This window comes from Diorhabda sublineata, chromosome 9 (genome assembly GCF_026230105.1).
Source record: "Diorhabda sublineata isolate icDioSubl1.1 chromosome 9, icDioSubl1.1, whole genome shotgun sequence".
Classification (NCBI taxonomy): domain Eukaryota; kingdom Metazoa; phylum Arthropoda; class Insecta; order Coleoptera; family Chrysomelidae; genus Diorhabda; species Diorhabda sublineata.
Window position 1 is genome coordinate 20,564,442 of NC_079482.1, and position 16,002 is coordinate 20,580,443.

At 32.2% G+C, this 16,002-nt stretch overlaps 1 protein-coding gene across 1 annotated transcript; it reads left to right on the forward strand.

Annotated features, from left to right (window-relative positions):
- Window positions 1-10,460: 10,460 nt before the first annotated feature.
- On the forward strand, window positions 10,461-11,539 carry LOC130448847 (uncharacterized). The gene is made up of 2 exons (XM_056786388.1): window positions 10,461-10,653; window positions 10,910-11,539. The coding sequence occupies exons 1-2, from the start codon at window positions 10,606-10,608 to the stop codon at window positions 11,501-11,503; spliced, it is 642 nt and encodes a 213-aa protein (XP_056642366.1). The 5' UTR covers window positions 10,461-10,605; the 3' UTR covers window positions 11,504-11,539.
- Window positions 11,540-16,002: the final 4,463 nt, after the last annotated feature.

Below are 16,002 nucleotides of genomic sequence, written 5' to 3' on the forward strand. Positions count from 1 at the left end.
TTTTCTATACGAATGAGTGGCACATAATTACAATGGACTGTTAAAGTAATATATGGGCATGTATGGGAGATTTATAAGGGTACTGAAAAAAAATTTATGCTTTGAATCGTTGAAAATTCATTTTTTATAATCACAATTAAAATTGATGCTCCATGTAGGAATTATTTATTAGATAAACTGCAAAAATCTGAAAAATTTCAATATCTACCCTAAATTATCAACAGAACGTTGTAATTTTCTTAATTCTATCAACAATCTAACTGCATTTAATCATTAACAGAGAACCAAATACTAATAATAAGTCTAGGACTTGATCAATTTTCTTGTTTCTAGAATCTGTCATACTATAATAAATTCTTTATTGATAAAATAATGTAATATATCCATGGAAGTTACTTTTTTCGAAATATTGGGAAGATTTCCTAGATAAAAATCCTTTTGAATTCTAATTGACTTCCTAACAAACCTCACTGATGGTACTCAATCAATCAGTTTACAAAATAACTGCAATTGAGTTTTGTTTTGTCATCATACCTCAGGAAACCTACTAAGGAAATTGGATAATTTATCTAACAACATCTATGACTACTTAGCCCTTCTTATTTTTGTGGCAATCATCTAAATTATCCCAAGATTTTCTCAACAAATTACTAGTTTCATTAGACCCTCCAAAACTATATTTCCACGATATCTCTCAAACTATATAATATATAAATAAATCTAAGAATTATATGCAACGATTATAATTTGCTACCCCTGCTGAGTTTCCTGTGAATTTCTTGGCATCAATTGACTACTTTAGGAATAAGCCATGAACTAAAGGAATTATTTCGAGTGATTGAGCTCCATCTTGCAGCAACCGGATTTTGTATTTTAATATTCATATTGTCTTAGAGTTTCAAATAATGAAATACCCGAATTTGAAGACTTGACATACTTGGTTTTGGAAATCGGTAAAAACCGTCTGTAATGTAAAATACTATCAATCAGTAAATTTCAAAATTCAAATTTCCTCTGATGCAAAATGAACAAATTTTTTTATCGAAAATAATCCAATCGGTACATTAATCTATCGAGGGTGGGATTCTATAGTCCAACAAAGGATTTTTATGTGAAAAGCTTCGAGAATTATTTCTTGTAACGCTTCCATAATTAAAAAGAGTTTTTTGAGCAAAACATTTTCTTATTTAAGAAATTTGGATCAATCGCATCGTAGCTCCTAGCGTATGTCGAAATAAGAATATGTTTGCACTTGATACATAGTAGATAATCTTATAGAATTTCTGCATATAAAATCTCAATTCATCCCTTCTTAGATCTATTGTAACTTTTAATAAATACCAACAATAATAAATTATTAACGTTATTATTGTTTAAAATAGTTTGGACCGTTCCTTGAAATTAGAAAACAACTCTTACTAGCTAATAGAAAAGTTTCGAGTAATTCACTAGTTGGCAGTGGTCTACCTCAGGGCTCAGTGTTGGGTCAAATTCTTTTTTCGATTTCATAAAGGGTGTCAGAGTCTTCACAATGACTTAATACGATCTTTCTATCAAAATTCTTGGTCTACATATTGACAGTGCCCTTCATTGGTCTCTTACTATTAGTTTTTCGAAACGCATCTTCGTCATGATTTGCCTTTCTGGGAGTCTTTTAGTTAGCACCTTTTCGAGTCTGTCTTCAAATTACATTTTCATTTTAGAATCCGTCACTGTCAGCAAAGGCTAGAGAAATTTTTGCTACGGCACTGGAATAGCTGCGAGGTGAACAGCTTACTGGCTCAAAATGAGCTCTCGACATATTCCGACCCGCGCATCCAAAACTCATGTCTTAAACTACACTGGTCGAGTTATAGAATTAAACATTGTTTGACGTGAAAACTCCCTACAAATGGAAGGTTCAACCTCCATTTTTTAAATGTAAAGTACGGGCTTTTGATATAGAGTTTCATACTTTAACTTAAAAATAATTTGCGTTTTAAAAGTCAATATTCAAAGTACACAACGTGGAAACCTTAAAATATTGTAGCTAATTTTGGAGGTTATCATTCGAAGGAGACCCAAGTACTGATCACATTTCCGTGTTGAAGAGGCTTTGCACAAAAATGAGAAAGTTTTAAATATTTTTAGTTTATTGTTACTTTATACAGCTAAAAAAAATCGATCAAAACACGCTTGAAATGTAATAAAGGGGCTCAAGAAATCATAAAATAGAACTGCATAAAGTTCTCTAATCCATTTTGGAGAAGTGTTACAATAAGAAGGAAGGCAGAAAATCTGAGTCAAATTAAAAAAGATTGTGATTTACAAATATCTTGAAACTTTTCTAATAGCACAATGGTATTTCAATAAAAGACGCTGATAAACAAAAAAAAACTTGTAGCTTCTGACGATATATAATTCATGAAATGGACGATTATAATTTCTCCTTTCGCTTCACTTTCGATATATTTTTTACCGATAGGTTTCAGTACAAGTATAACGTTGCGTGATCTCAAGGAGTTTACATTAAGACTATATTAATGAAAAAATTTCCAATCAAAAGTAAAACGGGTATATGATAACAAATAAACAGTTACTGCAAATTACGCCTTATCAGCGTTATGTTAAGACTCCTTTACAAATTAAGAAATAAATTGTACATTTATTTTAATTGCAGTGTAGTAACAATAAATATACATCTTTTCTTTGGTCACAGAAAACAGCAGGATAGGAGTCAGCATTTTTTGTATCTAATCCAATGAAATGCTCAAAGCCTTAAAAACAAGTAATTGACAGTTCATTCAGCTTATTTCGTACAATATTAGAAAATGATTATTATACTAGAATAGAATGAAAACTTAGCTTACCATTCCTTGAAATTGTTTATTTTTCATTCATTCTTCTGATTCTATTAATTCAAAAGGTGTGTGGTGTTATCGACTTGAAACAGAAATAATCTTATTCAAATTTGTGTATTTTTTATCGCGATTCTACCTTACTAAACTATTCAACACTATAACTCATTTTCAAGCGAAGTATTTGCAGATACATTTCACGGCTACACCGTTGTATTCGAAAAATCGTGCTTGTCTTCAAGACGTTAATATCCACTTATACTTTGGTATACAATTTCTCACATTTTTAAACTATAAAATTTTGGGGAAAATATATCTGTTTTTCGCAGTTCTAATTTTGTCGAAGTACGAACCTGACCAGATCAAAAAATTTAGAATCTGTAATAATCAACCAACCTACCTGTTGCAATTTGAAGATTCTGATATCAGATTAGATAAATGGAATGTTTAATTACAGATTCTCTTTCAAACTGCTGCTGATTGGAGATTGGTGTGGTATTTTTAATAATTGCCATAAGTAATGGTAAGGGTAACGAATTTAACTTAGTATTACTACCTATATTTATGAAAAGCCAAATATAGTATCATAAATCACATTATAATTATTTCGGCGATTAAATGTAAGCAATCCGCAATTTAAACAAAACAGGATTATTTAGTGAGGATCGAAGGATTCTCATTCTTTTTTGGGGTTGAAAAAATATGTGGGGAGATAGAGATATACATGAAAAAGAATGTAATAATTCTGGATTCAATATGAATATGATATCCCTTCAATGTGAGTATATTTATTACGAGTATTTTGTATGAGAGAGAAATGCTTTATTGTCAAAAAACTGTTAAAATTTGTAGACAAAAGCTTGTAAAGACTAAAAAACAAACATAAAAATAACTAAATAAAGATACAAATAAAATTTAAATATACAGAATAAAACCACATGAATTTAAGATCTATGAAAAGACTACTTCTGCCACAAAAATATTGTGCCTCAGGAAAATTTGGATACAAAAACTAATGAACCAAAAGGGTTGTGAAATAACAGGAGATTCTTATTTAACTATAAAGAAATACTAGGCTCCGAAACTATGCGAATAATACTCTAATCATTGCAAGCATTTTCTGAAACTTGAAGTATCGATGAGTTTATCAATAAAAACAAGCTATCAAATTTTCACACAAAGTATACATTCAAATTTACACAAAGATTCCAACGTGGCTTTCATGATACAAAGCGTCCTTGGTAACAGTCTGAAGTTACCTTCCTTAGAACAACGGCTACAGCTTTTCTGATTTGCCCAATGCCACTATTCTGATGGGAGAGAAAATTGCAGGGATCAATATCTGGTATATAAAATGAGCAGAAGTGCCAAAAACTACACCACACTTAGTGCGGTATGGATTGGTGTCTTGTGGTATAACATCCAACCTGTCTTGGCGAGTTCGGAAACGGAAAATGCGTCCAATCGGGCGCTCAACGACATCAACATAGACCTGTCCAGATTCGCTGACAGAACCATATTCACGATTAACGATACCATTGATGTCGAAAGAAACGATTAACATTGCAATCACTCACGACTTGGATATTTTTCCTTCTATTTGAGCTTCTCCACCCATATTTTGCAATTCTGTTTACAGGTCTCGGGTGTAAGCTACAGTTATTGATGAATCATCTGGCTTCTGCAGTCACACTAAAAGCGCCTCAACAAATCCGTCCAAATTGCCCTCGCATTCATTATGTCCATAAGCGAGAACTTTTCACACCATATTTACGCAAGCTCTTCTCTTTCACTGCTAAAGTATCTTCCAATCTTTCTAATCCTGTTCATCCACCACTTACCACGTCCTACTAATATTCAAACAATTATAAATTCGATCTCTGTTCGTACCTCTCCTCACTTTCTTTGACATCTTGGACCAAAAAGATTTCAATCACAGTTTACAATAAATATGAATCCTCTAGTGTTCTTGTAGAGCATTTGTAAAGCATTTCTAGAAATTCTGCATGAAAAATCCTTCGACCTAATCCTGAATACCGATGCCCCCAAAGCTGAATCTCAATCGATTAAAACCATATTCACCGTCTACCCAATAGTACAAGGCATTCCTGACATCAACCCAACTCCTATTACACTTGATACAATATGACTTCCATTTGCACAATAGAATCAGATACTGCAGATATCCGCGCAAAACAAGCCTCTATGATTTCATTTTGCATCCATACAGTCAATTAAAACTGTATTCACCGAGTACCCAATAATCTAAAGCATTTAAAATATCTACCAAAATCTCATTGCTCTGGATATAACAGTCTCTCTTATCTGGCTGCCATCGCACACTGGAATCACTGGAAACAAATCTGCAGAGACCAAAGGATCCTTCTGAAATCCTAGTTCAGCTTACCAATGATCTAAAAACTAACCTCATGAATCCTCACTGTCTGCAGACAATACATCAGTTTTATTTGAAACCTAACTTCAATGAATCACTTGAATGGAGTTCCTTAAAGTTAATGATAACCTTTGCACTTGTTTTTAAAAACTCTCAATTTCTTTCTAAAACAGGTTGTTTGATTTTTGTTTCATTGTCTCGATAAAATTTTGGTAAATTTTCCCAGCAAAACCTGTTCAGAGATATTCTTATTAAATCTTTTCTGAAGTATTGTTTTGGAGATCCTACTTCTATTTCGTGCTGATTTTTGAAAGTGGTCAACAGATTTAATTTTTTATCAAGCTCTCCCCGAGAGCTTCTGGGTATTCTCGTATTTTTACTTAATCCACCAAAAGATTTGTTTTTATAAGTAATAATTAATATCATTTCGTTAAAACCCTTATGTCAATTATTAACAGCCGTAGAAAAGTCTAGTCCTAAATTCGCATGTAATCCTAATTATTTACTGATATGATTATCACATTCGTAGTATGAATCAATACCACTGCGTGCTTGTTAAACCAAATTTTTTGATTGAAGTTAATCCATTTCCTCCATCTTAACATTAAACATATATGTCCTGTTTCTTTCCATTGCAATTCAACTGTTAAATTGATTTCATTTTTTAATTCTTAGTACGAAAGGAATACCGTAGAGTATCACCCACCGGGTATGAGATCCCAATTAGTACTTTACATCACATTATTATCGTTTCAAGACCTCATGAGCTTTAAAAGTAGCTCTAGGCACCTACAATCAACAAAATGCAAATGAAAATCAGATACAAATCAGTTATACAGGACTGTTCACATTCACAGACAAAGAAATAATGTTGAATTCAAGAAAATGGAGGAAGAAATATTGTGTACTATTTAACAGTGGCCTCATCTTCATCAGCATAAGGCGACAAGATTTTTTAGACCAATGGAGTGACCAATGTTGAAAGTAAAGCCTGGTAATTTGGGATTTGCTATACTTACTTTTTTATTGAATGAAATCTGCTTCCAAAATCAAGGATTATGAGTGGTTTCAGAATATTGTCCTTCCCGGAACTCATTAAAATTATAATTATGAAGTGAATTTATCCCTTATATTTGTGTTTTGCTCTTGTATATTTCAATGAATTCGCCATCGATATAAATTTGCTAACTTTTTCTCAAAATTCTGTAAGTGTTTTATGGCATTTGTCACTCATCAAGTTCGAGATTCAACTATCGTATGTATTCTTCATGATTACCTGATACGAATATGTGAACGAGTATACTTAAAATCGACTTTTCATTGTATAAAAGAAGTATAAATGGAGATATAAGAGATGATTGGAATACTGAAAAAATGAAAGTTGAAAAAAATTGTTACTGCATCTATACATATAAAACTAAATTGCTATTCGTTAGTATCGCTAAAACTTGTGAACGGCTGGACCGATTTGTCTAATTTTGGTCTTGAATTATATGTGAAAGTCCAGAAAAGATTTAACAGGTGATTAAAATGAAATTTCTCAATGCAACCATAATATTTGATATTTGACAAGCAACTAATATGTCGATCTATCCTCTATGTCGATCGATACCTCAGACAAAGAGTGCATCCTTCTATCTTTTTGAGTGACGATTACCACCACGTGGTAAATTTGAAACTATTTAAAAGGGCCACTTCTCACATTGTATGTTTATGGTATGAGTTATGGAAAGAAAGTTTCTGAAACTCTAAAGTACAGAAAAAAAAAAAGATGAAAATTTGAAAGATCTACACGGTGAATGATTTCAATTGCATAACAAACTTTTTTGATTATTCTTTTAGATAGATATATCCGAAATAATTCAAATGCAGAGGTTCATCTAGAAGAAAAAACATATCCACCTTGTATTATTGTAATCAAATTTTGAACCATATTGTTCTTGGAGTGTACTTACTGTTAGGTATAACATGATGAATAGTAATTATCAAATTATAAAAAGGAACATTACCGCCTGTGAGGGACAGTACGCCCTCATGTAAGGAAAAATGACGATTAACGTGATGACTTTCATTCACTCATGAATCGTGTAATGTATATAAGTAAATTACATATCTCGCTTAGACAAGTTTGTATGAATTATATTAGTAAGTTAACGTTTCGAACACCTCCAATTAACGCGTATACAGTTCATAAGGTCATAATTACAGAGTTGGCTTAAAATAAAATTTCCTCTTCTTCTGTACGGATGCGAAAGTTGGAACATGGATGCGGCCATAGAGAAGAAAATTTATGCGTTCGAAATGTACGCCTACAGGCGAATGCTGCGGATATCTTGGATGGAACATAAGACAAACATAGAGGTCCTACAGCTAATGGGTTACTTCCCGCGACAATCAAGGAGAGAAAGTTGCAGTACCTGGGACATATAATGAGTAGCAAAGGATATGACATTCTCCACCTGATAATAGAAGGTAACATTGAAGGTCGGCCGTAGACGAAATTCATGGCTGAATGACTTGCGCAGATGGCTCGGACAGACGTCTACAGAAATTATCAAAGCTGCGGTTTCTTGTGCGACAATAGCCATTTGGATCGCCAGAAGAAGGTTTAAAATGAGATTTAGACTTTTTGTACTTTTATTTGAAAAAGAGTTTGGCTTATAATTGCTATTCGAGAAAAGGAGTTAACATAATCCTGAAATGATTTCTATCTATATATTCAAATAACTTTTATTGTTTTTTTTGTATTACCCTATAATCCTAATGAGGGTTTTGAAGAAGCATTCTTCTGTTTATGAATGTTGTTGAAACATAATTTCAGCAATAAGTGTAAACTAATTTAACCGAAAGTTTTATCCCTAGACTGCACGAATTGGAAGAGGAAGGTAATCAAGATGTATCAATCAAAACATTTGAAGAGAGATATTCATATGAGAAATGTATACAGAATCAAAAAATCAACCAACCCACTCATAATTTTCGCTTTGTACATAACTATCAAATCATATGATGAATGGGAGATTTGAATTCCGACGCACCATTACCTCATCACCTCTTTTGACAAATAATTCGTTTCACAATACAAACATATTGAGGATTCATCTCTCTGTTTCTAATTTATTTAATGACGACAAAACTCTTGGATTGAGCTGCTTTCATTTGTTATGAATGTAGTGCTGAAATAACTTTTTAGTTTTATTATCCATAGCATTGAATAATGTGGCCCACTCTGGATTAGTACAAAATTCAGACAATTTTGAAAAATATTCGGTATTTGTGGACCATTAAACAATCGACGGTATTGACAAGCTGTTCAAAATATCACTTATATTATAAATGAGTACAAATAGGTTGCACTCGCAGCGATAAAGATTATAGGGCATTTTTTGACACGCTTATATTAGTTTGTTCATTCGTTTGATGGTAACTTTCCTTTGAGCTAAGAGTAAGTGGCTCATTTCATAAAAATTTAATTCCACAGAGGATTCGAACCTCCTAGCTCCGTGTTGGAAAATGAGCACTTTGATAACCTTTTTTTTGGAATATGTTTAGGGGTGTCCCCTGAATGTATAACCAAGTGGGCGCCATGGCGGTCGCAATTTTGAATAAACATTTTATCGAATATCTCGCGAATCTCGCATCGTACGGCAAAAATCGCGAAGATCATTTTTATAGACAATAGAATTTGCCTTAATGTAAATCGAAGAAAGCATCAAGGGGGGGCACGTTAGCCGCCATATTGAAAAACACGTTTATGGCCATCTTTTTTATTTGAAAGTTATTTTTGTATAACGCATAGTTTTTTAATTATAGAGCTTGAAAATTTTTACAATATGGTTTTTGATAAATATGTAGTTGTCAGTTCATGATAAATTCAATATTGTAAAAAGCGCTATAATTAAAAAAAAAAGATCTCCGCTATTTTTATCGTACGATGTACGGTTCGCGAGATATTCGATAAAACGTGTTTTTCAAAATGGGGACGCCTCCTTGAATTTACATTTGAACATATTCCAAAAAAGATCCGATGTCTTTAAAATAACTTTTTCCTAGTACTGCCCAAAGTTTCTTTCGTTTCGACACATCTATAGCTACAAAGGAATTAAATCCAAAAATCCGGATCACGCTTCTTGTGAGGAGGTATCGTTGCTACAAACAGATTTACGCTTTGTCCATCCAATATTTTTAGCGCATGTTTTGCAAAAAAAAAACTGGAATTGCGAAACAATTTTTCATTCCTGGACAAAACCTATGTATTGGTGAACTTGTGTTTTGTTGAAGAAATAAATTCTGATAATAATGAGGACACTGTTTACACTACACCAACACTCACGATTACACTGTCTAACACGCGTTTCGGGAACCAAGTTATCGTCTTCAGAAACTAAAGGTGAACACAGTGTTCAGTATGAATATCACGAACGGTTCCAGAAATTCCAGCACGGATTCTGATCATGTATATCAAACCACAAACATAAATATGGCTTAAATTGTATGAACTGTAGCTTTGATATTAACATTATTGTTTACACTAATATAGAACATTGGTTTCATGATAACGATTACTTGCTGAAACTATAGCCAAGGAATTGAATAATGATAACCTTAAAGAATCATACAGCTTGCATTTATAACCATGAATGCGTGCGTAGGTATAGTATTTATGGAATTTATATTCTAATATTTTTGTCATTTACCTAATACCCAAGTAATTGAACCGCAAATAAGCTGCTAAGTTTGCTGAAACTATTTCCAGAGCTAACAAAAAAAATAATGGTCGTATTTTGGCACTATAGAAACTCATTTACCAAAGAACCTTCTAGTTCATTTCACGGTGTGGCATCAACTAGGAATTTTTCACAAAACAGAGAAGGAATCATACATTCAAATAAATCTCATTTATTTTATGTAACAATGATGGCTTTTATAATTTTAACATGAAAAATAACCGATTGTGCATTATCCAAAATACGCACTATTTTAAGGAAGGTCACAGTATCCAAAAGAAGTGATGTTTTGTTCTGGTATATTTGAAATGATATTGGATTTTTATTGAGGTCAACTCAAATTTTTCTTTTCTTTTGTAGATACAGGGGCTAAGAGGCTTTCAAATTCACACTCTGTATAAAAACATCATATTTAAGTACTTGCTATCTACGAGATTTTTTTAAAGATAACATTAAAATTAATTTCAAAACATACAATGATGCGAAATGATTTTGTTAATCAAACATAAAATTATTTTTCACCGGTAATATTCGTATAAAAATTATTTTTCTCAAACAGTACTGCTAGTTAACGTTATCTTGCAATAAACAAGGAGATACAAATGAATGTCACACAATTCTTTTGTTGATGATTAAATGACATATAATGTCGAAATTTCAAGCGTTGTTTGCAGCAGTATTGATTCAATTACAGGTAATCCTTTTATTTCATATTATTATATGTCTATATGTTATTTATTCAATAATTTTCGAAAGTTAATGTGTCACAAATCAAATATTTAATGTTCATCAGTTTATATAAGATTGATAATACGTGACAACTCCAACGATATTTAAACTATGAAATGTCTACTACATTCTAGTATTTTCATCCTGACCATCTTGTGTCTCTTGACATCATTGGAATACATAACTAAAAAACCATTGGTCATCAAATGTCTTTGCTTCAGATACATTCCACTTTATCGGGGACTCTATCGGACGATGTTAAGCTTGCAGATTTGTCAAATCAGTTCTCATTTGTTCTGGAAAAACAGTTGCAGAATATTGATAAGACAGGACAAACTCTTGAGACCCTAGTAGAAGAATATAAGAAATCTCTGGAGTTGGAATTGCAACAACTGCGTCAATATATTGAAGAAACCACTGTTCAAGCCGTACAAGAAAATAAAGATATTTCGAATTGTCTTAATGAAAGATTGGGTACTATCTCTTTCAAGCAAATTGATCTGTGTGATCAGCGAAATTTGGTAGAATATTGTAGAAATGTCTTGATACACTTAACGAAAGAATATTATACAATATTATCGGATATTAATCAATGTAATTCTAGTGTAACTGTCGATAGTTGTAGATATACCAAAATTTGTAAATTGAGAAATGCGATAAAAAATGCAGATATTCTTATAACAAGTTTATTGAACATCGCACATGATTCAGCATTTCAATGTACGAAAATAAGTGTTATGAAAATTGATCACAATATAACTTCACTAGCGAAGAGTTTTACCACTTGCTCTGATGTTATAATGGAATTTGTATAATTTCATGGAATACCTTATTAATAAATCAATAATTTTATTCATCTCATTTTATTTTAACAATAAGAAAGAATTGCTGCTGGAAATACAAAAGCTAATACGAAAGGTTTTTTTGCAATGATATTGAAAATGCCATAATTTCAATTCTACCTGATCTGAACAAATAATAATTTACGTAGATATATGAATTCAGAAAAAAGTGGTGCTAGAGGTATGAGCAGTCGTGCCTTTTGGCTGGAACTAGGTACGGGTGTACAAATGTTTGCGTATAAAATTCCTCTATCCTTGCTACATACCACTTCAAAGTAACAGTTAACTTGCGACCATCATAACATAGCATACATATGAGTCTTTGATGTTTGCGTTATGGGTTTCCGCTATTCCAGTATCGACAATTTCTGTTAATGTTGAAGTGGGCCTCATCAGAGAATAACCCAGTGTTAAACGAAGTGAAGTGGGTTAGGTTAGCTTCAATAACTTTTAGTTTCTATACTATTTGAATTTTTTATGAATGAAAATTCTTATCTTTCTGTATAATAGGTTGTTACGATCTGGGTAGAGCACTTATGGATAGACTGGGTGGTAGTTTCACGAATTGAATCCTCTACCATATCAATGTTTTCTTCCAACGTAAAACCAGTTTCCTCAAGCTTGTGAACCCAGGTCTAAACGGTTTCAATTCAATAACAGTCAATAAACCGGCGCAAATTGCTATGTTCTTGAAATTTACGACGCGCTCCTTTGGCCGAATTATTGTGGTAAAAGTAACGTACACAAAAAGTGAAGCTCGCTTCCTCTAAACCCTCTATGTCGTTTGAATTCTGAAAGACTTTTGGTGCTCTCTTCGTATCCTGCGCGCGATTTCTGCACGCCGTCTGCATTTTATACAAAACTTAAATTTAAAATGAGGGGCGAGACTCTTTAATATGTTACATAATATTGGAAATAATATCAAAGCACTTGCTAAATAAATATTTTTTACGCAAACACATATTTCTATTTTGCGAAAGACCAGCGAGTCAACCTCTCGCCCGAGTGTGTGCCACCTCCTGAGCCAAGATGGCTTAACGTGACCAAGGTGGCGCGTCAAATGAAAAGCAAATAATTTAGGATTAATCTAAGGTAGGCCTAGTGCGATGGACGTACATATTTTCAATCATTCAAATTATTTATTTACCTTTAAATATGTTATATTTTCTTTGATGACGATTTGTTTCATTACCTCTCCCAAAATCGTAAAGGCAATCTTAGTTAAAAAATACAATAATATACTGGTGTTACATAAAGTAACTAATATACCTAAAATGGTAATTACAACAGTTGAAAGCTACCAAAAGTGCAGCCAAATTCTTTTTGAGAAGAATTAATTTCTCTAATCAATAATCAAAAATTTACTTGCTCCAAATATTTTTATTAATTATGCTTATGTAGAACAGGGACTTGAAGAATTGAAAATTCTGACTCTTCCTTACTTATTTATCTTTGAATCCGTTTGCCTAATTCGTAAGGACGTTTCTCCAATTTTAGAAAGATCGTTGCACGACTATCAGCTTAGGAACGCGGAGCACGACCTTTATCTACCTATTCCAAGTTCAGAATTAGCTAAGGGCTCAATATTTTACAATGCAAAAATATGCACAATCATTTGCCAATTGAAATCAAATCTTTATAATCTTTTCCCGCATTCCGCAATAATTTGAGGGTTTATTCACTGGAAAGTGCCTTCTACTCAGTAAACGACTTCTATTTTAATAATCATATTTAATTCTTGTTTTGTATATTGCAATTTTATTTTATTTGTATCTTTAATAAGTTATTTTTGTTTGAATTTTTTGACAATAAAGCATTTCTCTTTCTATAAAATTTAGTACCGAATAATCTATATAAATGATTATTCGTATTGTAAGTACAATGCATAACGAATCCAAGTACCGTATCAAATCTTTCGAATTCAAAATTCGTATCAATGACTCCATCACTGCAAATAATTTCTGTAATTTCATAGGTATAAAATATATTTAAACTTGTCCTGTTTTGTGGAAATACTCCTAATATTCAATTTATTATCATCAATTGCCAAGAAATCAAGTTTCAATCCGGAACCCAACAAACAAATAATGTTATTCCGTTCCCATGAGTACTAAATTCTCGAAAAGAAATAATCCACATTTAATTGAATTGTCTCATCGTTTTGGACCACCAGTAAAGGAACTTGAGGTTGAGGTGCATCCGGAGCAGAGCTCACTATTTATTCCCTAATCAAGTAAGCTTTGTTTATGTCCAATCACGATTCTTTCAGTAGCAGGCAACTGATTTGAATTGCAATCCAAGTAGGCATAAATCCGTTAAGCGTTGGCATTTATTTGGGGTGGTGACTATAATTTAGAATGTTATAGTCTGGACGCACAAAAGCACGTTAATATCAAAATAAGTGTGAGTTTTAGATACATCAAATCAATATCACATTTATTCTTAATAAACTGGATTTCCTAGTGGTTCTATTTATTTGAAAAATATCACAAGTTTTTGAATTACGAATATATAAGTATATATGTAGAATTAGAAACTTTAAGATATTCTATTGTTGTAGAAAATAGTTGGAGAAATAATAGGTACAAGTAAGATAAATTGTCATATATGACCATAAGAAACTAAAACATATTTTCGAAAATTGTAATCAAGGATATGTTTTTAGGACTCCATGTTATTAATTCGAGATATATTAGGCGTGCCTTCCACACACAAACTTTAAGAAAATTCATCCATACGACACAAAACGAAAGAAAATCTTAGGTCTGATTACATGACCATAAGTTATATTGGAGTAGATGAACTTAGATTAGCTTCATCTGGGCATTCTTTGTGATGGTTTTGGGGTATAATTCGTGGCGATTTTAAGATAAAGGTGCTCTTGGTGCAGCTTTAGCTGCGAGCTGAAGAAGGAAGATCGAGCACCAGCCGGACGAAATTCCAAATATTCGGATTTTTAAAGATTATATCGAGAGAAGCGGCATATTCTAGCGCTTATAATAGTTTGCTATTCACAGGTTGATATTTAAAGATCTTCATGTGACGTGTACCATGAGATTGAGGCATCAGTTTCAATCGCATACATTCAATATTTGCGTTGAGTACCGCATAATTGAACAAACGGTCAAAAAAACTATAAAAATATAAAATCGTGACAGGCGATTAATTGAGAATATATGCATATGAACCCGAAACTAAGAAACAATCGAGTGTATGGACCTTTCCAGACGAACCATATCCGACAAAGGTCGTTCACGACGTTCACACAATTAAGCAAATGTTCACCTGTTTTTTTTTCGGAATAATTGGACGTGTCGCCACCATTCCATCAAAGTAACGTAGAACGGTTAAATCGGAATGCTTCTCTAGCATACCAGCATTGTTTTGCCAGAAGTGTTTCGAAAAAATCAGGGAAACCAATCACAGAAGACGAAGCATTCTCCACCATAGGATAAAATGAAAGAAAAAATAATTTACGCACTATCTAAGGTTAGGAAGGGAAAAGGGATGAGTTTGTAAGGGTAAAAAAATAGTTTAACTCGATTTCCGGCAAAACTACAAGTTTTATGGAAAAAGTCGAATAACAAAGTTTTAGGTAATAATAGAATCTACAGTTTTTGTATCAGCTCTTTTTCCACATAACCTCAAAACTCATGAGAAAAATTCAGAAAACAGAGTTTTTCGTTTGTAATTTCTCATTACAATTTTTTTTCACGAAATTTTGTGGAATGCTGCGTCTCTATTTCCTGTATTCACTGTAATTTATTTGATTTGAAATATGTATTTTTTCACGTTGTTTTGGCATAATATCGAACGAAAATTCTCTCAAAAAATCTGCTTTTTGTAAAAGTTTGCGGGATTTTTTTTGTTCCTTGAAATCTCCACTTGAAGGTGTGAAAAAATATTACCATCACCATGGTAAATTTTCTTAGAAGGCAAAAAATAAAACAAAAAATACCTGCACTCAAAACTTTTTTTTAATCATTATGTAGAATTTTTAGTTATTCATTAAATGTTTTCACTCTCATTATACGAAAAATGTGGGATTCCATATTACATTGATAAACATAACATATCTAAAAATTCTACATAATGAAATTTTCGATGCGAATATTTTTATTTTTTTGCCTTTTCTGAGAAATTTTACCATGGTGATGGTAATATTTTTTGACGCCATAAAAACGTAGAGATTTCAACGAATGAAAATCTAACTGACTTTTTAAAACAAGCTGATATTTTGACAGGAGAATTTTCGTTCGATATTATGTCAAAATAACGCGAAAAAAAATATTTCAATAAAACGAATTACAGTATATTTGGCATAAAAAAAGATAAGTTTCCATCAAATTTCGTGAAAAAAAAAATAAAAATTAAGCGAAAATCTTAGTTTTTTTAATGTTCCACATAAATTTTTATGTGAAAAAAGTGAAAATGAAAAATTTGTAGATCCTCCCATTACCTACAACTTGCTA